General features: G+C 42.5%; 1 protein-coding gene across 1 annotated transcript; it reads right to left on the bottom strand.

Annotated features, from left to right (window-relative positions):
* Positions 1–121: 121 nt before the first annotated feature.
* LOC311127219 (protein-lysine 6-oxidase-like) lies at positions 122–15688 on the bottom strand. The gene is made up of 7 exons (XM_084159015.1): positions 14789–15688; positions 14533–14641; positions 2771–2902; positions 1886–2039; positions 1592–1687; positions 1240–1355; positions 122–956 (listed from the first exon to the last, which is right to left on the bottom strand). The coding sequence occupies exons 1-7, from the start codon at positions 15414–15416 to the stop codon at positions 950–952; spliced, it is 1242 nt and encodes a 413-aa protein (XP_084015141.1). The 5' UTR covers positions 15417–15688; the 3' UTR covers positions 122–949.
* Positions 15689–26218: the final 10530 nt, after the last annotated feature.

Below are 26218 nucleotides of genomic sequence, written 5' to 3'. Positions count from 1 at the left end.
CTGCTCCCATCTACTGGGGGTGGAAAGTTATTACAAACGCGAGACTACCAATATGTTTCTAAAATCAATCAACTGCGTGAAAACCAGCTTGAAAATCACAATGAATCTCACGATGATTTATTCAAGTAGATTTCCTGGAATACATAAAAACGTTGCAGTAATATCTACTTTCATTGCATAAATATCAAACAAAACAGGATAAAAGAGACAGCTATCAGACTAACCATAAGTACAAGCATTTCACAAAACAAATAAAGATTTAGAGTAGGGGCACAGTATGTACCTGATCTGTGTATTGCTTATATCTACTAATTTTCAAACCCTTAGGGTCATAAAAATAATCTAAAGTGACCTTGAACTTAAGTTGTAAACATACAAGCTACTAATAGCAAGCAAATGTAAATAATAATATTAACAATAATAGGGTGAAAGGGATGATATGTTTGATGATATGTTTGACATAAAACACATAAAACGATGAGGGAAATGCCATGGTTGAAAAATCTGTATTTTACTATGCGCTACATTCTGTGCTCTTCAAGCAAGCTGAAGATGGATTCCATACAATGTGGTGCTGAATATTGTGTAATTGATATGTAAAAACAAATAATTTCTCATTTGTGAGCTTTTAACATCTGAAATTCCATTTATTTGATTTACACCTTTTAAAACCTGTCTAAACTATTGTAATGTAATATACTTTAAAATTCAATTAATAGTTTATTGCACTTATAGAATGGCTTTACAAAAACATATTTAACATAGGCATAACATGAACCTCTGAGTTTTGGTTTATGTTCACCTGAAAAACTAATGTCAATTTGACAAGACTATGACCATTCTTACATATTTTCAGTTATCCATGTGTACTTTATCCACATTTTGTTCAAGACGTTTTCTTGGCTGTCATGGAATGATTCTTAGTGGTTTGGAGAATGACTTCCCCCTCTTAATAGCTGAGAAGAAAATAATAAAGCATTTCATCACATACAGCACACACAGAAACAAATGGCATAATACATCCTGTAATGTGAGTTATGATTATGTGTTAGATGTTCACAATAATCTTATAAATGTATTACTGTCTGGCACAGTGAATAAGATGCTGAGTAATCATGTGTTGAAACATCATGGGCCGGTTTCCCAGTCCTACTCCTATACCTACGCCTACTCCTGACTCCTGCACTAAAAGGCATGCACAATGGTTTGTAAAATGAGATGAGGAGTTTTAAGACTCACTGTGAGATTTGACATCCTGAAACATAGGCATAGTTGCCAGTATAGCGAATCTCACAGCGCACAATGTTGTTGCTGTAGTCAGACTCTGGAACCTGATAGCTGGGGTTCACACTGATCTAAAACACAAAAAGAAAGAAAGGAGTGGGAGTACAAATATTTCATAAAAACAATGAAAATTTGGTCAAAAACAGTTGCAACACAGTAGTAACAGGGGACGGATAAACATTGATTCAAAACACAGTCAAGGCATTTCAAATCAGCCTTTTTGCTTCTCAGAGCTGGTGTGTGAATACCTTGGGACATGGTATTCAGCACCAAAGTGCCAATAATGTAATCTGTTTTTGTGACAAACCTTCAGGACGTAGTTCCCAGGTTTCACATCTGTAATATCGATCCACTGGCAGTCGATGTCTGCGTTATAGGTATCATAACATCCTGGACTCAGGCCCTATGATTAGACAACAGTAAGCAGCACTCACATGCCATTACAGAGTATTCAACTGTAAGTAAGCATCTCTGCTGGATATCATAGCCTGGTACTGAACAGCTTCAGCCATACAATCTACAGACAAAATAGTAAAAGTTGGACATCCCTTTGATTCGATTGGTCAACATGACATAAAGAAACACGTGTTGTGTCGGTAACCTGGGTGTGTGAGGTGCAGGCAAAGCGTCTGTAGTAGCCGTAGTCACAGGAGCTGTCCTCCAGGCAGAAGCTGGCCTTGTGTCCCTCAGCCACACTCCTGCCACCTGAATCCAGCAGGTCATAGTGGCTGAACTCATCCATGCTGTGGTAATGCCTGGAGAGAAGCAGGACAATGGAATTTGATCAGTGTTTAAATAACTGATTCAATCACTTTGTCATCACTTTGGCTGGCATTCAATCAAACAGGTGCTGTAGAAAAGCCACTTAACTGAGAAAATAATGTTCCAATGCAGAGGAATGCATTTTTATACAGTTTCAGGTACAGGTCCAGTCAATGAGACAGACCTACAAATCAGTTGTACAAAAACAAGCTGCAGGATGTAAGTCAATATGTACCCCATACTTGATGTTGGTACAGTATGTGACTTACTTCAGAGCATAGCTATGGGCTGAGGTAATGTGAAATGCAGACTTCTGTGGAATCAAGAGAGCTGGACACTTTTGAATGTATTCAGTAAGACAAGGTTACAGACTTTTCCCTCTGAAGGTTCTGGCTACACATCCAGCATCACATTCCTCATATGCAGTAGAAGTTATGGGTTGGAGTCAAATATTTTAAAGTGGAAATTGATTCAAATACATTGACATACACTTTTGCATTGCTATATATTGCCAGACAAATCTGTCTGATGAGACCAGTATGTTGATTATCAAAATATGGACATTAATCCACTCTGTGAGAGAGAGAGGAGAAAAAAAATAGAGTGGAAGAAAAAAAACTGAGTGTTTGTGTAACTGGCAGACAGAAATGGAGACACGAGAAACACACAGTTCCAGAGAGAGGTGAAAAGGCATATAGACAGACAGACATTGAGAGAGACTCACTGGTGACAACTGTGCCATTCCCAGGAGTAGCGCGGTCTGCTTGGCAGGAAGTCAGCTGTCCCCTGGTTCTTCACACGTTGTGGGAACCTCAGCAGCATGCGGGTGTCATAGTCTCTCGCTCTGTAGGCCGAACTGCCCCCCAAAACAACATCATATTTTGGACACAGAATGAGAACTGAATACACTTGAATACAGAACTGAATGCAGAACTGAATACACTTTGGACACAGAATGGGATTGAGTACATTTATAAGCGATATACACTGTACCTCCTTTTCAAGAAAGCATATGATCTTACATTTCTGGGAAAGGTTTGGAAGAGGGAGGAGTGATTCCTTTCAAAAAGGATATGGTTGTTTGGGTTAGTTTTGATAATGAGTTTACAGTCTGGCGAGTGATGATTTTTCTATGTAAACTGCAGAGCGTTTAAATGATTTGTTGAATTTTACCACTACAACCAAATGGTGGCAGGATTCTATTTATCCACCAAATGCATCCCACTGGGCACACTATGTCATTTCAACATGGACATTTCGGTAATATTTCATTGAGACGTTGATCAATGAGATTTCAGCCTTTATTCACTGACTCAAAAAGACATGTAGAAGTTTGTTGAATTCCCTATGTGTTATCACTATGCTTTCAACCATCTAAAAGCACAACCAAATTCCAATGGAAAAACAATGTTTGATTTTTGATTTAGTTGTCATGTAAATGTGTTATCACTGCACTTTCAAACATTTAAAAGCACAACAAAGTAAAATAGTAATACAATGTCAGATATTACAATAACTTAAAAGGGACAGTTCACCCAAATTACAAAATGACACATTGGTTTCCTTATCCTGTAAGCAGTCCAAGGAGAAGGTATTTTAGCAATTTATGCTTTGGTTTAGTGTCCCTGGCACTTATATATCGGTCCCATGACTTGAATGGAATTTGTGCAACAAATGATAAAACGTTAGCATGTGGAAACAGTGCCAGGGAAACTAAACCAAAGCTTGGATTACTGTCATCATGATTGCTGTCATAGACTGCTTACAGCAGTGGTCACCAACCTTTTCTGAGTCAAAATGCAACCCAAGATCTACCGCTCAGATTTTTTTTACATTATTTAAAAAACGTAAGCCTATGAAACATTAACTTATTAAAAACAGTACTGTAGCAATGAGGTTTGTGCAGTACACTATAGGCCCAATACATTATCACCGCATTTTGGCTTTGCTGGAATTGCCCAGCCAATTATATTTCAAATTTAAGGTAGGCTATATGATCACACCAGTAATAGATCAGTTGTTGTATTACTTGTGAGGCACAGCTGTGTCAGCATACATTTAAATATTTTACTGGGCTGATGGTGCCTGCATCTGATGGTCAGTCTCAGCGGAGGGAGAGAGCAGGAGGAGACTGGAGTCCGCCTCTCAACGTCCTTCCGCTCTCCCTTTCCTCCGCTGACACTGACCAAAAAAGGGTGTCTTCCAGCTGGTGGCGAAACGCGAGTCGCACCGCATTATTCCTGCCTCATGCACAAATTCATGTTGTTCTCCCATGAACAGAGAAAGTGAAATATTCATCTAATAAACACAAGCCTATCTATACACTTTCCTACTCATTACAGCTGCAGTGTTGGTTGTAGTGCGAGTGGAAGTAGGAAGAACGCACATTTTGATAGCCTATAAAAGTGTTGAATAAAAAAAAAGTGTTTACATTGCTGAGTAAGAACTTAAACATGAACGCACTCATAAAAACAGCAGCTATTTGCTGTGTTCGTTGACAGTCTCTCGTCATGGTTTTAAAATGTTTGAAATCTAAGTGTCAACTTTGCTGTAGCTTTCTTTTAAGCCTGCAACTTTACTGCAGACATGGTAATCTGAGCCATCCGATTGGCCAGCGGTAGGCCTGTAGTGCACACAGTTTTTCCAACTGCTTACACACATTTTCAAAACTATGTCTCCTTTTTTCAAAACTCTACACACAAATTCCCAAAACTGCACACAAAAAATGCAAAATGCCTCACATCTCCTTCAAAATGTAACACTGCATTCAAAATGCCATAAACACATGTCAGAATGAAGCATTTGCATCAAATGGCAAACACTTCTTTCATAATAGTAAATTTGTGGATATACCATGTAACCACTGTTCTAAATATAAAGCTCTTTGGTCTTTCATAAGCTTATATCTACATTTCAATACAATGTTCTACTGTGAAAATAATCTGCTGAGAGGGGTAACAAGTACACTGTAAGCACCAATGCAATGTAGAAACAGAAAATATTTATTAGGCCAAACATTACTGTTATATACAGTAGCATACAACAAAACCATAAACATATGTAAACCAAAATTGTATTCTTTAGAATACAGTAAAGAACAAAATTGTGTGTGGGGTCCCGGGGGGGCTGTCCAGGAATTGATAGGGGGGGGGGGCAGTCACCAGTGCTAAGCTACGCTTCATCTCTTCTCCGGGCTGGGTCTGGCCACAATACTTTGTCCACATCACAAGATACGACTTATCTTGCCAAACATCGAGGGAAGTATCTCCTAGCATGGCGTATCAAACCTTGGACAGAGTAACCTCTGTCCCCACATGCGTCCTCCATTACCTGGAGAAGCGGCATGCGGGCATAGGGTTGGCGATCATACACTTTCCAGCACCAGGCTGAGAAGAATTCCTCTATGGGATTTAGAAAAGGTGAATATGGGGGTAGGTACAAAACTACAAATTGTGGATGGGTGGCAAACCAGTTTGGACCAGAACAGCCCGGTGAAAACTAACATTGTCCCATATAACCACAAATCTAGCAGGCTCCTGATCTGGATCAGGGACAAGCATTGTGTAAATTGCATCCAGAAAAGTGAGCATATGGCCGGTGTTGTACGGACCCAGTGTGGCATTGTGATGGAGGACCCCGTTTTGAGTGATGGCAGCACACATAGTTATATTACCCCCACACTGTCCAGGGACATTGGTAATTGCCCTCTGTCCTATTTGAAGCCAACCTCATCCACATAAATAAATTAATGGCGAATTACATGGGCATCCATCTCCAATACTCTCTGTAACAGACAAAAGGATATCAAATCAAATCAAATTTTATTGGTCACATGCGCCGAATACAACAGGTGCAGACATTACAGTGAAATGCTTACTTACAGCCCTTAACCAACAGTGCATTTATTTTAAACAAAAAAGTAAAAATAAAACAACAACAAAAAAAAGTGTTGAGAAAAAAAAGAGCAGAAGTGAAATAAAGTGACAGTAGGGAGGCTATATATACAGGGGGGTACCGTTGCAGAGTCAATGTGCGGGGGCACCGGCTAGTTGAGGTAGTTGAGGTAATATGTACATGTGGGTAGAGTTAAAGTGACTATGCATAAATACTTAACAGAGTAGCAGCAGCGTAAAAAGGATGGGGTGGGGGGGCAGTGCAAATAGTCCGGGTAGCCATGATTAGCTGTTCAGGAGTCTTATGGCTTGGGGGTAGAAGCTGTTGAGAAGTCTTTTGGACCTAGACTTGGCACTCCGGTACCGCTTGCCGTGCGGTAGCAGAGAGAACAGTCTATGACTAGGGTGGCTGGAGTCTTTGACAATTTTGAGGGCCTTCCTCTGACACCGCCTGGTATAGAGGTCCTGGATGGCAGGAAGCTTGGCCCCAGTGATGTACTGGGCCGCACGCACTACCCTCTGTAGTGCCTTGCGGTCGGAGGCCAAGCAGTTGCCATACCAGGCGGTGATGCAACCAGTCAGGATGCTCTCGATGGTGCAGCTGTAGAATTTTTTGAGGATCTGAGGACCCATGCCAAATCTTTTTAGTCTCCTGAGGGGGAATAGGCTTTGTCGTGCCCTCTTCACGACTGTCTTGGTGTGTTTGGACCATGATAGTTTGTTGGTGATGTGGACACCAAGGAACTTGAAGCTCTCAACCTGTTCCACTACAGCCCCGTCGATGAGAATGGGGGCGTGCTCAGTCCTCTTTTTTTTCCTGTAGTCCACAATCATCTCCTTTGTCTTGGTCACGTTGAGGGAGAGGTTGTTGTCCTGGCACCACACGGCCAGATCTCTGACCTCCTCCCTATAGGCTGTCTCATCGTTGTCGGTGATCAGGCCTACCACTGTTGTGTCGTCGGCAAACTTAATGATGGTGTTGGAGTCGTGCCTGGCCATGCAGTCATGGGTGAACAGAGAGTACAGGAGGGGACTGAGCACGCACCCCTGATGGGCCCCCGTGTTGAGGATCAGTGTGGCAGATGTGTTGTTACCTACCCTTACCACCTGGGGGCGGCCCGTCAGGAAGTCCAGGATCCAGTTGCAGAGGGAGGTGTTTAGTCCCAGGATCCTTAGCTTAGTGATGAGCTTAGAGGGCACTATGGTGTTGAATGCTGAGCTGTAGTCAATGAATAGCATTCTCACGTAGGTGTTCCTCTTGTCCAGGTGGGAAAGGGCAGTGTGGAGTGCAATAGAGATTGCATCATCTGTGAGAATTGCATCATACAGATGAGTAAATATGGTATGTCTGAAGTACTGGAAGTAGTGTTGCATACATATCACTACAAAGTCAGGTCGCAGATTCTTGACTCTGTATGAGTTTCTCTCAAATGGCACCTTATAAAGTTGTTTCATCGTCACTTGGTGCCGTTGGAGGATGCGTTGTATGGTCGACAGGCTTACAGCATTGATGTTGTTAAATACGGTGTCATTATTCAAGATATGCTCTCTTATCTCTCGAATCCTAATTGCATTGTTGGCCAAAACCATATTTATAATTGCAGTCTCTTGTACATCTGTAAACAAGCATCCTCGTCCTCCATGATGTCTTTGCCTTTCCACTCTGTACAGAATTCAAACACAGTATGTGTTCAGCATAGGAACTGTAAACAATGTACAAAAAAGGTAGTGCAGCATGATAACCAATCTCATTCATTCAATGCAGTGCAGTAAATGGATGGCTCAGAGTTACAAATGTTTACGCAATACTATGCAGTCATGCGTATTTTACAGTACATTACTGTAATTCTAAAATAGTCATTAGATAGTTGCATACCTGTTCTCATTTCTGAAGGTTCGAATGATGGACTCCACTGTAAATCGACTCAAGTTGGGCTGGACTCTCAGTCCAGCCTCTCTCATGGTCAAACCGTGGTTGATCACATGATCAACAAGTGTTGCCCTAATCTCATCAGAGATGGCTCTCCTTCCTTCTCTTCTTTGCCCTCGTCCTCTTCTTCCTCTTCCTCCTACTCCTCTTCCAACTCTTCATCTTTGAATTTGTCCTCGTTGTTGTCCCCTGCCTCTCCCTCCTACTCCTCTTGCTCTCTGTCAATTGTTGGCATCCATTGTTCAAAACAGATAATCTGACCTTTGACCTATTTATAGGCCTATACAACAGTAAAGCAGTGATTGGTTAGTGATCAGTTAAGCAATTAGTGTTTACACATGTGAGGAGTGTGTGTGTGACCTGGTGAATAAGTGTAGCATTTTTATTGGTTGTGTTTGGAAAAGGAAAGCAAGTCACTTCCTGTTAGACTTTTGTGTTTTAGGTAGAGAATTGTGTGTAGTGTTTTGAAAAAAGTGTTTTATGCAATTGACAACTGAGTCAAAGGCTGAGAAATAGCTTATGGTTTGGAGATTTGGTGTGTAGTTTTGCACTTTGAGTGAGAGGTTTCAAAAATCGTGTGACATGAAAAGATTTTGTGTGTAAGCAGTTGGAAAAAAATTTAATTTGCTCTCCGGGCCTGCCGGGAAGGCAGAGTTTGTACCTTCTGACACATGAAATGGTTCAAAATGGGATCACTTCACCTACCCAGCGCGCAGGGCAGCTGAATTGGGTGCACCTACCGCCAACAGCGCAAGACTAATAAATAAATAAAAATAGGAACGCAACGCGTTATCTTTGTTTTTTTTAAATACATATTTGCCGATCGACTAGGAATGCCTTGGAGATCTTGATCGACTGGTTGGTGACCACTGGCTTACAGTGTAAGGAAACCAATATACAATTTTGTAATTTGGGTGAACTATCCCTTTAATCACTGTGCTTCATCAAATAGCACAACCAAATGACCTGGATTGCAGTTGAGATTACATTTAAAGTACATAGTGCAAGGGATCAATGCTGTTCAAGATTCTGCACAGATTATTAAAGCAATTGTGAAGATCTCCATAGACCTGCGACTTTTGCTATCTTGAACATGCAGGCTTTCTATGATTACATAAGAAGACATTTATAGTTACAGTAGGCTAACCTCAAAATGTGGCCATGGATGTGTTACTCATTATAAGGTTGAATAAACACTGTTACATTATTTTGTAAGATAGCCTTAACTTAAGGCTATTTACTGTATTACAAAAAAAATATTGAATTGTGTCGTGTTGACAACGCTACCAAATATCAACATTTAAGGGATATCTAATGCTTGGATAGTTTAATCTGAGCCACTGGCTTAATCCTATTCTTTATCTTTAATTTTTGGTTTAGTTGGAGATGTGAATCCAACATATCATTTGTTAACTTGTCAACAAGTTAATAGGCTATTTCATGTATTGCAAAAGTGATATTGTGTTTGGTTGTCAACAAATTTCAGTTTGTCTACAAATTCATAATTTATATGTTGGATTCACGTCTCCACCTCAACCAAGAATCAAAGTTAAAGTGCATTTAAAGTTTGATTTAATTTGAGTTAGTCCTATTCACTTAGATTTTTGGTTGCGATGGAGATGTGAATCCAATATATAAATTATTAATTTGTAAACAAACTGGAATTAAAGCCAGAATACATTAGTGGCAGATATGGAGCTATCCCAACAGAAGATACATCTCCTTCAAATGTTGAAATTTGGTTGCATTGACAACTAAACACAATTCAACATCTAGTTTGTCTACAAATTAATAATTTATATGTTGGATTCACGTCTCCATCTCAACCAAAAATCAAAGTTAAAGAATAGGACTAAATCTAATCTAATCAAACTTTAAATGCACTTTAAATAAAGTTTGATTTGATTTAGTCCTATTCTTTAACTTTGATATCTGGTTGAGATGGTGATTCGAACATATTCATGATTAACTTGAAGATGAAATTTGAAATCAACGAAAGCTTGAAACCCTAGGCCTATATACACTGAACAAATATATAAACGCAACATGTAAAGTGTTGGTCCCATGTTTCATGAGTTTAGATTTTCCATACGCACAAAAAGCTTATTTATTTCAATTTCTGTGCACAAATTTGTTTACATCTCTGTTAGTGAGCATTACTCCTTTGCCAAAGATAATCCATCCACCTGACAGGTGTGACATATCAAGAAGTTGATTAAACAGCATGATCATTACACAGGGGCACCTTGTTCTGGGGACAATAAAAGGCCACTCTAAAATGTGCAGTTTTGTCAGAAAACACAATGCCACAGATGTCTCAAGTTTTGAGGGAGTGTACAATTGGCATGCTGACTGCAGGAATGTCCCCCAGAGCTGTTGCCAGAGAATGTAATGTTAATTTCTCTACCATAAGCTGCCTTCAACGTCGTTTTAAAGAATTTGGCAGTACGTCTAACCGGCCTCACAACCGCAGACCACGTGTAACCACACCAGCCCAGGACCTTCTTCACCTGCAGGATCGTCTGGGGAGGAGGTGGGTGGGGGGAGCCTTTTTGTGGAGAAAAACTCATTCTGATTAGCTGGGCCTAGATCCCCAGTGGGTGGGCCTGGCTGCCAAGTGGGTTGACCTATGCCTCCAAGGCCCACCAATGGCTGCACACCTGCCCAGTCATGTGAAATCCATAGAATAGGGCCTAATTTATTTATTTAAATTGACTGATTTCCTTATATGAACTGTAACTCAGTAAAATCTTTGACATTTTGCATGTTGCATTTATATTTTTTGTTCAGTATATAACACAAGCCATAGACTGTTGTCTCTGCTTCCACACAGCAATCGGTACCGGTGCATCAAGTCTGACACCAACAGGCTCCTGAACAGCTTCTATGCCCAAGCCATAAGACTGCTAAAATAAATAAAAATAAAATAACAAAATAAAGACTGCTAAATAGCTAACACACTCACACACACTGACACTCCATCACACTCCAACACACACACACACACACACACACACATACAAACACACACACACACACTTGATTTGCTCACACACACAACATGTACACACATTTATACTGACTCTACACACATGCACACACTCACATACAATCATAATTTACGCTGCTGCTACTCTGTTTATCATATATCCTGATGCCTAGTCACCTTACCCCTATACATAACTACCTCTATCACTCCAGCATCCCTGCAAATTGTAAATATGGTATTGGAACTGACCCTGTATATACACTGAGTGTACAAAACATTAAGAACACCTGCTCTTTCCATGACATAGACTGACCAGGTGAATCCAGGTGAAAGCTATGATCCCTTATTGATGTCACTTCTTAAATCCACTTTGATCAGTGTAGATGAAGGGGAGGAGACAGGTTAAAGAAAGATTTTTAAGCCTTGATACAATTGAGATGTGGATTGTGTACACTACCGTTCAAAAGTTTGGGGTCACTTAGAAAGTTCCTTGTTTTCGAAAGAAAAGCCATTTTTTTGTCCATTAAAATAACATCAAATTGATCAGAAATACAGTGTAGACATTGTTAATGTTGTAAATGGCTATTGTAGCTGGAAACGGCAGATTTTTTATGGAATATCTAGATAGGCGTACAGAGGCCCATTATCAGCAACCATCAGTCCTGTGTTCCAATGGCACGTTGTGTTTGCTAATCCAAGTTTATCATTTTAAAAGGCTAATTGATTATTAGAAAACCCTTTTGCAATTATGTTAGCACAGCTGAAAATTGTTGTGCTGATTAAAGAAGCAATAAAACTGGCCTTCTTGAGACTAGTTGAGTATCTGGAGCATCAGCAATTGTGGGTTCGATTACAGGCTCAAAATGGCTAGAAACAAATAACTTTCTTCTGAAACTCGTCAGTCTATTCTTGTTCTGAGAAATTAAGGCTATTCCATGCGAGAAATTGCCAAGAAACTGAAGATCTCGTACAACGCTGTGTACTACTCCCTTCACAGAACAGCGCAAACTGGCTCTAACCATAATATAAAGAGGAGTGGGAGGCCCCTGTGCACAACTGAGCAAGAGGACAAATACATTAGAGTGTCTAGTTTGAGAAACAGACGCCTCACAGGTCCTCAACTGGCAGCTTCATTAAATAGTACCCGCAAAACACCAGTCTCAACGTCAACAGTGAAGAGGCGACTCCGGGATGCTGACCTTCTAGGCAGAGTTGCAAAGAAAAAGGCATATCTCAGACTGGCCAATAAAAAGAAAAGATTAAGATGGGCAAAAGAACACAGACACTGGAGGAAGATTGGAAAAAAGTGTTATGGACAGACGAATCAAAGTTTGAGGTGTTCGGATCACAAAGAAGAAAATTTGTGAGACAAAGACCAAATGAAAAGATGCTGGAGGAGTGCTTGATGCCATCTGTCAAGCATGTGATGGTCTGGGGGTGCTTTGGTGGTGGTAAAGTGGGAGATTTGTACAGGGTAAAATGGATCTTGAAGAAGGAAGGCTATCACTCCATTTTGCAACACCATGCCATACCCTGTGGACGGCACTTGATTGGAGCCAATTTCCTCCTACAACAGGACAATGACCCAAAGCACAGCTCCAAACTATGCAATAGCTATTTAGGGAAGAAGCAATCAGCTGGTATTCTGTCTATAATGGAGTGGCCAGCACAGTCACCGGATCTCAACCCTATTGAGCTGTTGTGGGAGCAGCTTGTCTGTATGGTACGTAAGAAGTGCCCATCAAGCCAATCCAACTTGTGGGAGGTGCTTCAGGAAGCATGGGGTGAAATCTCTTCAGATTACCTCAACAAATTGACAACGAGAATGCCAAAGGTCTGCAAGGCTGTAATTGCTGCAAATTGAGGATTCTTTTACGAAAGCAAAGTTTGAAGGACACAATTATTATTTAAATTAAAAATAATTATTTCTAACCTTGACAATGACTACATGTCCTATGCATTTTGCTATATTTCCTATTCAAACTCATTTCATGTATGTTTTCATCGAAAACAAGGACATTTCTAAGTGACCCCAAACTTTTGAACGGTAGTGTATGTGTGCCATTCAGTGGGTGAATGGGCAAGACAAAATATTTAAGTGCCTTTGATTGGGGTATTATATTAGGAGCCAAGCGCACCGGTTTGTGTCAAGAACTGCAACGCTGCTGGGCTTTTCATGCTCAACAGTTTCCTGTGTGGATCAAGAATGGTTCACCACCCAAAGGACATCCAGCCAACTTGACACAACTGTGGGAAGCACAATATTTATTGTCTATTTTTAGTTGAACCCTGGGTTGAATTGAAACAATAGCTGTTGATGACTTTGCAAATGCTACATTGGCCTAAATTGTTTCATTAATTATATATGACTTATAAAGTATGGTTACATTTCATTTGATCTGTTAAACCTACCCCTTGGAATGACTTTGATTGCAACAGTGAATATATTTAGTTATAAAGAGGTCTTTCAATAATTATTCTCACGATCTCAAATTGGTAGTAGTCAGTTACAAATATAGAAGCTAAGCTGGGCTTGGTTAAAACCGTGGATGGGAGACCAAATGGATAGCTGTAGACAGATCAATTCTCCAGTAGGAGGTGCTGCCAGACTATTGTATATATATATATATTATTATTATTATTATTTTTTGGGGGGGGGGGGGTGCATCATTTGTGGGGGATGACATGTTTACTGTTGTGTTGTTTATATTGGATATAACTTTGAAGATGTGACATTGTTTCAAAGGTACAAATTCAACCTATTTTCTACAAGGTTGAAAATTGATTACAATGATGACATAATTCTGTGGTCGAAATTTCACCCTCAAAACAACAGTTTATGTTGATTACTTTTTCAAATCCAATGTATTTTCCGCAGATTCCACATCACAATACCTTGACAAATTACGCAGTGGTATAAAGTACTTAAGTAAAAATACTTTAAAGTAATACTTAAGTAGTTTTTTGGGGGTATCTGTACTTTACTATTTCTATTTTCGACAACTTTTACTTTTACTGGACTACATTCCTAAAGAAAATAATGTACTTTTTACTCCATACATTTTCTCTGACTTCCAAAAGCACTCGTTACATTTTGAAGGCTTAGCAGGACAGGAAAATGGTCCAATTCACACACTTATCAAGAGAACATTCCTGGTCATCCCTACTGGCTCTGGTCTGGCGGACTGACTAAACACACATGCTTCCTTTGTAAATTATGTCTGAGTATTGGAGTGTGCCCCAGGCTATCCATAAACTAGAAAAATCAAGAAAATCGTGCCGTCTGGTTTGCTTAATGTAAGGAATTTTAAATGATTTATACTTTTACTTTTGATACTTAAGTATATTTTAGCAATGACATTTACTTTTGATACTTAAAAACCAAATACTTTCATACTTTTACTCAAGTAGTATTTTACTGAGCGACTTTCATTTTTACTTAGTCATTTTCTATTAAGGTATGTTTACTTTTACTCAAGTATGACATTTGGGTACTTTTTCCACCATTGAAATTACGTTGACTTTGATTCAACCAGTTTGCGCCCAGTGGGATGTGTCTGCTGCTCTACGTTAAACCTAAACCGCAAACACTCAAGAGTTACGACTCACACACATTCTGACTCGTTGGACAATAACCTTCTCTTTAAATCCCATAGAGTTTGTTCCAATAATACCTTGACAAGCAATTCTCTTCGTTTGCACATCTGAGGTTGTACATAGGAACTTTCTGGACATATACGGAGGCTTGAATGTAGTATGCGTCTGGCACAAGATCAGGCAGACCTAGAGGGGATGTATTTGTTTTAATCACAAATTATTGTAATATCAAGAAAAATCTATAACACACTGGAAAAGTTATTCTGGCACTGCAGCAAATGCATTCCAAATTCCAACCCTTCAAACATGCTGTCCAATAGTCCGCATTCTTACCGTTCTGATGGTACCCTGTGCCATATCCAGGTCTCTCTCTGCGCCTGGGACTCTCGTACACGTCATAGTAATTGTAGTAAGGATTATCTGAATCTGAGGTCTTGTATGGGTTGTAAGGATCATCCCCTGCCATCATGTCTTCTCTTCTCGGCGATGGGGACGGTTTGTCCTGTGTCCCATTCGTCGTGCCATTTGCCTTAGTTTCTGCATGGCCACTTGGATGGACATCCTGATGCTGGTGCCCTTGTCCCCTCGGGGGCCTTGGAACTTGAGGTGGTAGCCAGCGCGGGCGCGCTCCTGCACCGGACACTGTGTGGGTAGATGAGGGAGGCTGTCTTGAGGAGTCAGAAGGCTTGTTGGCTTCCCCATCGCTAATGATGGTGACAGGTCTCTCCTGCTCTTTATTGGCGCCTCTTTGCTTTGGTGGTCGATATTCCGAGCCGTGACTCAGAAGGCTAAAAACTTTACCATTGTGCGCCCATTGTATTGTCTGTCGTATACCTGGCACTTGGTTATTTACTGGCCTTGTCTCTGGTGGATGTCGCTGAGATTGGACAGCTTGCAGTATCCAAATGAATAAACATACGTGCGCACACGCGTAAAAACTGCCAAATTTACACGCGCCCATGATACAATTAATTCAACTAAATAGATTATGACTGATAATTACAAATATTTAAATTTCTGTGGTCGATCATTTGCCCTTTGAAACTAAAGTACATTCAATTACTTTTTAAAGTAAGTCTAATTTACACCAAATGAAATCCTGAAAAACCTGCATCAGTATTGTTGCTATATTATCCACGCAACCTCACATCGTTCTGTTCCGAGGTTTGCAGATGCGCTAAGAGTGGGTAGGAGGAGTTGAACATTTGAAGTTTCTAATTCCGTTTTTAGACAAGCCCGGTGCTCATGCAAGAAATGGATGGATAGGCTACGTGACACCAACCCTCCAAATGGATCTGCTCCAGAGTTGGATAACAGAAAACCATGTGTTATGTTTTTCTTGCACTGTCTGAAGTTATATAACTGTCTGACTGTCACGATCGTTGACAGATGAAGCGGACCAAGGCGCAGCGTGATAAGCGTACATTCTTTATTTAGTACACACACGAACCAAAACAACAAACGAAACGATACGTGAAGTCCTAGGTTATACACAACACCTTACGGAACAAGATCCCACAACCTAACATGCCAAAAGGCTGCCTAAGTATGGTCCCCAATCAGAGACAATGAGATACAGTGGGGAGAACAAGTATTTGATACACTGCCGATTTTGCAGGTTTTCCTGCTTACAAAGCATGTAGAGGTCTGTAATTTGTATCATAGGTACACTCCAACTGTGAAAGACGGAATCTAAAACAAAAATCCAGAAAATCACATAGTATGATTTTTAAGTAATTAATTAGCATTTTATTGCATGACATAAGTATTTGATACATCAGAAAAGCAGAACTTAATATTTGGTACAGACACCTTTGTTTGCAATTACAGAGATCATACGTTTCCTGTAGGTCTTGACCAGGTTTGCACACACTGCAGCAGGGATTTTGGCCCACACCTCCATACGGACCTTCTCCAGATCCTTCAGGTTTCGGGGCTGTCGCTGGGCAATACGGACTTTCAGCTCCCTCCAAAGATGTTCTATTGGGTTCAGGTCTGGAGACTGGCTAGGCCACTACAGGACCTTGAGATGCTTCTTACAGAGCCACTCCTTAGTTGCCCTGGCTGTGTGTTTCGGGTCGTTGTCATGCTGGAAGACCCAGCCACGACCCATCTTCAATGCTCTTACTGAGGGAAGGAGGTTGTTGGCCAAGATCTCGCGATACATGACCCCATCCATCCTTCCCTCAATACGGTGCAGTCGTCCTGTCCCCTTTGCAGAAAAGCATCCCCAAAGAATGATGTTTCTACCTCCATGCTTCACGGTTGGGATGGTGTTCTTGGGGTTGTACTCATCCTTCTTCTTCCTCCAAACACGGTGAGTAGAGTTTAGACCAAAAAGCTATATTTTTGTCTCATCAGACCACATGACCTTCTCCCATTCCTCCTCTGGATCATCCAGATGGTCATTGGCAAACTTCAGACGGGCCTGGACATGCGCTGGCTTGAGCAGGGGGACCTTGCGTGCACTGCAGGATTTTAATCCATGACGGCGTAGTGTGTTACTAATGGTTTTCTTTGAGACTGTGGTCCCAGCTCTCTTCAGGTCATTGACCAGGTCCTGCCGTGCTCTGTCGTTGCCGGCCGCGACCGGGAGACCCATGGGGCGGCGCGCACAATTGGCCCAGCGTCGTCCAGGGTAGGGGAGGGATTTGGCCGGCAGGGGATGTAGCTCAGTTGGTAGAGCATGGCGTTTGCAACGCCAGGGTTGTGGGTTCGATAAAATAATAATGTATGCACTGACTGTAAGTCGCTCTGGATAAGAGCGTCTGCTAAATGACGTAAATGTAAATGTAAATGTGTAGTTCTGGGCTGATCCCTCACCTTCCTCATGATCATTGATGCCCCACGAGGTGAGATCTTGCATGGAGCCCCAGACCGAGGGTGATTGTCCGTTATCTTGAACTTCTTCAATTTTCTAATAATTGCGCCAACAGTTGTTGCCTTCTCACCAAGCTGCTTGCCTATTGTCCTGTAGCCCATCCCAGCCTTGTGCAGGTCTACAATTTTATCCCTGATGTCCTTACACAGCTCTCTGGTCTTGGCCATTGTGGAGAGGTTGGAGTCTATTTGATTGAGTGTGTGGACAGGTGTTTTTTATACAGGTAACGAGTTCAAACAGGTGCAGTTAATACAGGTAATGAGTGGAGAACAGGAGGGCTTCTTAAAGAAAAACTAACAGGTCTGTGAGAGCCGGAATTCTTACTGGTTGGTAGGTGATCAAATACTTATGTCATGCAATAAAATGCAAATTAATTACTTAAAAATCATACAATGTGATTTTCTGGATTTTTGTTTTAGATACCGTCTCTCACAGTTGAAGTGTACCTATGATAAAAATTACAGACCTCTACATGCTTTGTAAGTAGGAAAACCTGCAGAATCGGCAGTGTATCAAATACTTGTTCTCCCCACTGTACAGCTGCCTCTGATTGGGAACCACCCTGGCCAACATAGATCCACACGATCTAGAAACTAAAACATAGAAAATGTAACAGAAACTCCACACCCTGGCTCAACATAAAGAGTCCCCAGAGCCAGGGCGTGACAGTAGCCCCCCCCCAAAGGCGCGGACTGCGACCGCGCCAACCAACCTACAACAGTGTAGGGGCCGGGTGGGCATTCCGCCTCGGAGGCGGATCCGGCTCCGGGCGTGACCACCATTCTCTCTCTACCCCCCCGTTGCGCCCCTGGTCTGGTCCCGCTGGCCGGAGCTGGACTGGACACCGGTGGAGCGGATTGCTCTGGCTCCGGAGTGGAGCAGCTGACCGGTGCCGGACCAGGCACCGGTGGAACAGGCACGGGCCGTGCCGGACTGGACACCGGTGGAGCGGATTGCTCTGGTTCCGGAGTGGAGCAGCTGACCAGTGCCGGACCAGGCACCGGTGGAACAGGCACGGACCGTGCCGGACTGACGACGCGCATCACTGGCTTGGTGCGGGGAGCAGGAACGGGCCGGACCGGGCTGACGACGCGCACCACTGGCTTGGTGCGGGGAGCAGGAACGGGCCGGACCGGGCTGGCGACACGCACCACTGGCTTGGTGCGGGGAGCAGGAACGGGCCGGACCGGGCTGGCGACGCGCACCACAGGCTTGGTGCGAGGGACAGGAACAGGCCGGACCGGGCTGGCGACGCGCACCACAGGCTTGGTGCGAGGGACAGGAACAGGCCGGACTGGGCTGGCGACGCGCACCACAGGCTTGGTGCGAGGGTCAGGAACAGGCCGGACCGGGCTGGCTACGCGCACCACTGGCTTGGTGCGGGGAGCAGGAACAGGCCGAACCGGGCTGGCGACGCGCACCACTGGCTTGGTACGGGGAGCAGGAACAGGCCGGACCGGGCTGACGACGCGCACCACAGGCTTGGTGCGGGGGACAGGAACAGGCCGGACTGGGCTGGCGACGCGCACCACAGGCTTGGTGCGAGGGTCAGGAACAGGCCGGACCGGGCTGGCGACGCGCACCACAGGCTTGGTGCGAGGGTCAGGAACAGGCCGGACCGGGCTGGCTACGCGCACCACTGGCTTGGTGCGGGGAGCAGGAACAGGCCGAACCGGGCTGGCGACGCGCACCACTGGCTTGGTACGGGGAGCAGGAACAGGCCGGACCGGGCTGGCGACGCGCACCACTGGCTTGGTGCGGGGAGCAGGAACAGGCCGGATCGGGCGGGCGACGCATACCACTGGCTTGGTGCGGGGAGCAGGAACAGGCTGGACCGGGCTGACGACGCGCACCACAGGCTTGGTGCGGGGGACAGGAACAGGTTGGGCCGGACTGGGAACACACACCACTGGCCTTGTGCGGGAATCAGGAACGTGCCGGACCGGACTGGTGACACACACCACTTGCTTGGTGCGAGGAGCGGGACTGGGTTTCCTCATAAACCTCCGCTCCCTCTGCTGCCTAACCAGTTCCTCTCGCCGTGCCTCTACACTCTCCTTCTCCCTCGTGACCAATAGCCCCCTAACCTGGTGGCCTCCTCTCCTAGTCCGCCGATTCGCCCTGTAGCTGCCTCCAGCAGCCCCGTCGTCCACGGCGTGTGCCCCCCCCCCAAAAAAAATGTCTTGGGGTTGCCTCTCGCGTGTCCGTCGTCGGCACGGTTGGCGCCGTTTCTCCTTTCCTGCCTGGGCATTTACTTTTGCCCATGGCCCTCTGCCCGCGAATATGTCCTCCCATGACCACCATTCGCCCACCTGAGCCATCGCCCTCTTCTCCTCCTGGGCACGCTGCTTGGTCCTCTGGTGGTGGGATCTTCTGTCACGATCGTTGACAGATGAAGCGGACCAAGGCGCAGCGTGATAAGCGTACATTCTTTATTTAGTACACACACGAACCAAAACAACAAACGAAACGATACGTGAAGTCCTAGGTTATACACAACACCTTACGGAACAAGATCCCACAACCTAACATGCCAAAAGGCTGCCTAAGTATGGTCCCCAATCAGAGACAACGAGATACAGCTGCCGCTGATTGGGAACCACCCTGGCCAACATAGATCCACACGATCTAGAAACTAAAACATAGAAAATGTAACAGAAACTCCACACCCTGGCTCAACATAAAGATTCCCCAAAGCCAGGGCGTGACACTGACATAAGGCTTTGTGTTTTGTTATTAGAAAGAGGTGCAGATGTGTAGTTTTACTAACCATGGAGTAAAATGACAAATATTCATCATTTATATATGAAATATGAATGTTTAATTTGCTTTAACATACATTTATCTAGGATACATAGTGGCTCAATGAATCAACATTTCAACAGGTCCCTCAGTAAATACCTATGTCACCCTGATATATTACAAATGGCAATTCGTACAATATGTTACGAATTTGCAAAAGGTACAATACTGTACAAATTTGCACAACTTATAATATGGTGAGACCAGTCTGGGTAATCAAGGTGGAATCACTGATGTGTGGACATTGCTAATGACTGCTTCGGTCTTGGAAAAACACATCACAGTAAAAGCACATCATCACAGTCACAATGCCTTTCTGCAATTACCCCACCCAGGATAATATCCTGGGAGAAAACACCACACACGCACACACGCACACACACACTCACACACAGTATTTTATAGTCAGACATTAGTTGGGAAGATTCTGATGGCCTATTTCTCATAGTATGTGATAAGAAAATAACAAGTTCCTTAGCCAGATCAACAGGAACGCAAATGTTATGACAAATAGCACTTACTCTATTGGATGAACTTTGACAAAAGTGCAACCTATTGTGCCAAAATGGTCTCTGCATATCAACTTTCTCACAGGAGAAGCTCTGAAACGTAAACAGGATTGCATGTTGGGTTTACAACATGTCATTGGAACGTCCACTCCCGAGTCCCATGAACTAAAACTGAACAAAATATTCCAGTTATACTTTTCCAATACCGTCTTTCTTTTTGGCCCTTCTTTGGCAATGTGATTCTCTTATTTTCAAGCTTTGCAATATGATTTTATGTAGCAGTTATTCTATGCAATAAACACATTGAGGTCTCTGTGTTCTTTCACTTGGGAGTGTTTCATTGTTGCTCTGGTTACAGTGTGACCACGTTGACCCCTAAAGCCCTGGACAAATCTAGACCTTTACTTTTCCCTTGCAGTATGCCAATGAAAACACTTGCCTGTTGTTAACACTTGGCCTAGGGACATAATATATGGTTGGGAAATCTTAATCAATGGTTTTCATTTTTCTCTGTCTAGCCATTTTTATACATGACTGACCACAGTAGCCACGACTGTACTGCAGTACCATATGAAAAATCATCAGAACACAACACAATCTAATCTCTCAATCCACAGCCAACACTGCTGTACACTATCAAAATGCATACAGTACAATGTACACTAAGAATCCTGAAACTAAGGGAGCCATGTTATATCCACACCCACATTTTACACTAGGGGACAGATTGTAGCAAACCAATGTAATGCATCTGTTTTCTTATCTGTCACATAGTTTTGTAATAGGAATGTTTTCCATTGGACACTGGGCACTTTCTATTAGTCATCATTAATTAAACAGTATTGTACATTGCAGAAAGACTAATCAATGTGTCCACAAAGCTCTTTTCATCAACCACACAAAGAGACAAAATCTGGAAATCTGGAAAGAAGCACTTGTTTATAACCTCCTAACATTATAATAAATTACCATATTGTATTTTTTGCCTAAATTGGCTTAGAATTTGTCATTGACATAGATCACACACTGTGGAAAAATCCAACTTCATAGAATAGGCCAGCCAGTACTGAATTATAAAATAGTCTGCTTTGCACATCTGCTTTCCGACAAGCGTCACATGACTTCACATAATTCCTTGTGTAAGCTCTATAAAGGCAAATCAGAGCCAAGAGGCATTATTTCACTTCCCCAAAATGTGCCCTCAAACTGTCTTGGAATTAAATAGCAGATATTTGATCCAGTGAAGTGGAGTAGCCATTGGATATAGTCAATATACACAGTTCAATCCAAAATAAGCAACAAAGACAACTATGGGGATACAATGATCTACTTCAATTTACAGGGCCCTCAAAAGGAACAGTACCCTTACCGAAAAAACAGGCTTCTAACAAACAGTTGTGGGAAACCTTTGGCCAATTTCCAGCAAGTTTGTGGCAAACTCAGAATGAATATGCTAATTAGATAAGGTTTTTGGTTGATGGGTGTTAACTACATAAACCAAATCACATATAACTTTAAATGAACTTGCTTCTCACAGAGAACTAAACTAAACACACTAAATGTACAAAATATACTCAACAACGTATTCAATGTCTTAACAGATCAAAATAAATCCAATACAACTTGAAATCATCAGCATGGTAATGAAGAAAAGAGCAAAGACTGGATATTTCACAAATAAATTGTTCATTTCATATTTTTATGTAGCTACAAAATTTACATGAGAGAAATCTGAACACTCTGATGATGTTGACCGTAGGAAATTTAAAGGGGCAACTACATAATTTACATGAGCCAAGTGATAACTGAGCAATAGCTTTCAACCAATGGAAGTTTAAAAGATAATTAACAACATTGAAATAATTAAAACAGAAAAAATGAAATCAAACCCAGTTCAGAACTATTGACGTTTTGAGTGAACTTTGGAGATGGCGGCCCTGTGGAAGTCCTTCATCCAAAGCTTGTTGAATGCATGCACTGAAACAATCAGAAAAAACAAAAACAAAATTAGGATACTGAAAACAACTACTGAAAACATTTTATATTTTGGCATCTTAAAAGGTAGACTCAGCAGCTAATGGGCGGGTTCGGCTTTGGAAAAACAGGGTCCTTGATGTTTCTATGCTTCCCACTGAAACTGGCTTTCTATGATTCTTCAGCAAGAAAACAATGTTTCTGCCTTGTACATTTACATTTTACATTTTAGTCATTTAGCAGACGCTCTTATCCAGAGCGACTTACAGGAGCAATTAGGGTTAAGTGCCTTGCTTAAGGGCACATCGACAGATTTTTCACCTAGTCGGCTCGGGGATTAGAACCAGCGACCTTTCGGTTACTGGCACAACGCTCTTACCCACTAAGCTACCTGCCGAATAAAATGATGTATCTAACATAAACTGGGACGTAGGCCTACTAAAACTACCTTTAAATGTGTGGCCAACTGTTCCTAGAGAGCCACAGTGTACAAGATTTTTCTCCAGCCAAGCTTCAACACAATTAGTTCAAACTAATCAACTAATTATGATATTCAATCTAGAATGGGGACTTCATCATTAAGAGATAGTTGTCTACTAGTTGTCTTTTCTTCCTGACTCAGGTGTATAAGGCTTGGGTGGAAGAAAACCAACAAAAACATGTGTTATGCCTAATATGGCAATTAAAAAATGAATTCATGTTAGCTTTCATTTCAAAGCCATGCATGCAAGAAGCTTTGACTTGGTGAACATATAGTTCTCTGTCCTCAGATTGATTGAAGGCCTAAATCAGTTTTTTAGGAACAACACATGATCAAGATGTGCTAGCTACTAGTTCAAAGCAATGAAATATCTAATTGTTACAAAGAATGAATGTATGGGCTACATTTATGAGAATAATACAAGCATTTGCATACCTTACCAAGCTTGAAGATGACACACTCATTTATCACCTAAGAAAAGTGTTTTGAGGGAGTGCACCACAAACATCTTTCCATGGTGTTGATGCATCCTCCTCCCAATACAGTATCTTCCAACACAATGGGTAGAGGAAGGGTATCCATCTCCAAAGGAAAGTCTTGCTTTAATGTCAAGTAAGCTCATATTGTTATAACCTTAGCTGTTGTGCTAGCTAACATGCTACTGAACAGTGACACTAGCATATTGATGTCCATATTGGTATTAAAAGACAGAAATGTATTCACCTAAAAATATAAGTGTTTAAGCGAATCATTAGTTAGCTAGCTAGCTATCACATGAATTGTGCAAAAATATGATAGCTAACATTGGCTAGCTCACTAAGCGCTAGCCAGCTAGCTAAGCGCTAGCCAGTCAGTGGCGCTGACAGATTGAAACTGGTATCAACAAAATGTGTTTCACTCTATCACATAAAACATGACATTGTTAACTAGGCATTAATTAGCTAACACCATTTTTTAGTTTAGAGAAAGTTTAATTATTAAGTCAGACACTCGCCTGAAAACTTTGGTAGGTAGCAAGTTTTACAAATTAATTGAATCAATAAGTATTCAACCCCTTTGTTATGGCAAGCCTAAATAGGTTCAGGAGTAAAAATGTGCTTAACAATTTTTTTAATTTTTTTATTTCACCTTTATTTAACCAGGTAAGCCAGTTGAGAACAGGTTCTCATTTACAACTGCGACCTGGCCAAGATAAAGCAAAGTAGTGCAATAAAAACAACACAGAGTTACATATGGGGTAAAAAAAAAACATAAAGTCAGAAATACAACAGAAAATATATATACAGTGTGTGCAAATGTAGCAAGTTATGGAGGTAAGGCAATAAATAGGCTATAGTGCAGAATAATTACAATAGTATTAACACTGGAATGCTAGATGTGCAAGAGATGATGTGCAAATAGAGATACTGGGGTGCAAAAGAGCAAAATAAATAACAATATAGGGATGAGGTAGTTGGGTGGGCTAATTTCAGATGGGCTGTGTACAGGTGCAGTGATCGGTAAGGTGCTCTGACAACTGATGCTTAAAGTTATTGAGGGAGATAAGAGTCTCCAGCTTCAGAGATTTTTGCAATTCGTTCCAGTCATTGGCAGCAGAGAACTGGAAGGAATGGCGGCCAAAGGAGGTGTTGGCTTTGGGAATGACCAGTGAGATATACCTGCTGGAGCGCAGACTACGGGTGGGTGCTGCTATGGTGACCAATGAGCTAAGATAAGGCGGGGATTTGCCTAGCAGTGATTTATAGATGGCCTGGAGCCAGTGGGTTTGACGACGAACATGTAGTGAGGACCAGCCAACAAGAGCGTACAGGTCACAGTGGTGGGTAGTGTATGGGGCTTTGGAGACAAAACGGATGGCACTGTGATAGACTACATCCAATTTGCTGAGTAGAGTGTTGGAGGCTATTTTGTAAATGACATCGCCGAAGTCAAGGATCGGTAGGATAGTCAGTTTTACGAGGGCATGTTTGGCAGCATGAGTGAAGGAGGCTTTGTTGCGAAATAGGAAGCCGATTCTAGATTTAACTTTGGATTGGAGATTCTTTATGTGAGTCTGGAAGTTGAGTTTACAGTCTAACCAGACACCTAGATATTTGTAGTTGTCCACATACTCTAGGTCAGACCCGTCGAGAGTGGTGATTCTAGTCGGGTGGGCGGGTGCTAGCAGCGTTCGATTGAAAAGCATGCATTTAGTTTTACTAGTGTTTAAGAGCAGTTGAAGGCTACTGAAGGATTGTTGTATGGCATTGAAGCTCGTTTGGAGGTTTGTTAACACAGTGTCCAATGAAGGGCCAGATGTATACAAAATGGTGTCGTCTGCGTAGAGGTGGATCTGAGAGTCACCAGCAGCAAGAGCGACATCATTGATATACACGGAGAAAAGTGTCGGCCCAAGAATTGAACCCTGTGGCACCCCCATAGAGACTGCCATAGGTCCAGACAACAGGCCCTCCGATTTGACACACTGAACTCTATCTGAGAAGTAGTTGGTGAACCAGGCGAGGCAGTCATTTGAGAAACCAAGGCTATTTAGTCTGCCAATAAGAATGCGGTGGTTGACAGAGTCGAAAGCCTTGGCCAGGTCGATGAAGACGGCTGCACAGTACTGTCTATTATCAATCGTGGTTATAATATCGTTTAGGACCTTGAGCGTGGCTGAAGTGCACCCGTGACCAGCTCGGAAACCGGATTGCATAGCGGAGAAGGTACGGTGGTATTCGAAATGGTCGATGATCTGTTTGTTAACTTGGCTTTCGAATACTTTCGAAAGGCAGGGCAGGATGGATATAGGTCTGTAGCAGTTTGGATCTAGAGTGTCACCCCCTTTGAAGAGGGGGATGACCGCGGCAGCTTTCCAATCTCTGGGGATCTCAGACGTTATGAAAGAGAGGTTGAACAGACTAGTAATAGGGGTTGCGACAATTTCGGCGGCTAGTTTTAGAAAGAAAGGGTCCAGATTGTCTAGCCCAGCTGATTTGTAGGGGTCCAGATTTTGCAGCGCTTTCAAAACATCAGCTGTCTGAATTTGTGTGAAGGAGAAGCGGGGGGGGCATGGGCAAGTTGCAGCAGAGGGTGCAGAGTTGGTGGCCGGGTTAGTGGTAGCCAGATGGAAAGCA

The sequence above is a fragment of the Coregonus lavaretus genome (genome assembly GCF_964263955.1).
Source record: "Coregonus lavaretus genome assembly, chromosome: 4".
Classification (NCBI taxonomy): domain Eukaryota; kingdom Metazoa; phylum Chordata; class Actinopteri; order Salmoniformes; family Salmonidae; genus Coregonus; species Coregonus lavaretus.
The sequence above is the reverse complement of the archived record's forward strand: the minus strand, read 5'-3'. Positions and strand labels throughout refer to the sequence as shown.

Coding starts and splice junctions, on each gene's coding strand:
- LOC311127219 (XM_084159015.1), bottom strand. CDS start 15,416: ATGGGCGCGTGTAAATTTGGCAGTTTTTACGCGTGTGCGCACGTATGT. Junction 14,642..14,788: donor CACAGGGTACCATCAGAACG/GTAAGAATGCGG, acceptor CATCCCCTCTAG/GTCTGCCTGATCTTGTGCCA. Junction 2,040..2,770: donor GAATGGCACAGTTGTCACCA/GTGAGTCTCTCT, acceptor GCTTCTCTCCAG/GCATTACCACAGCATGGATG.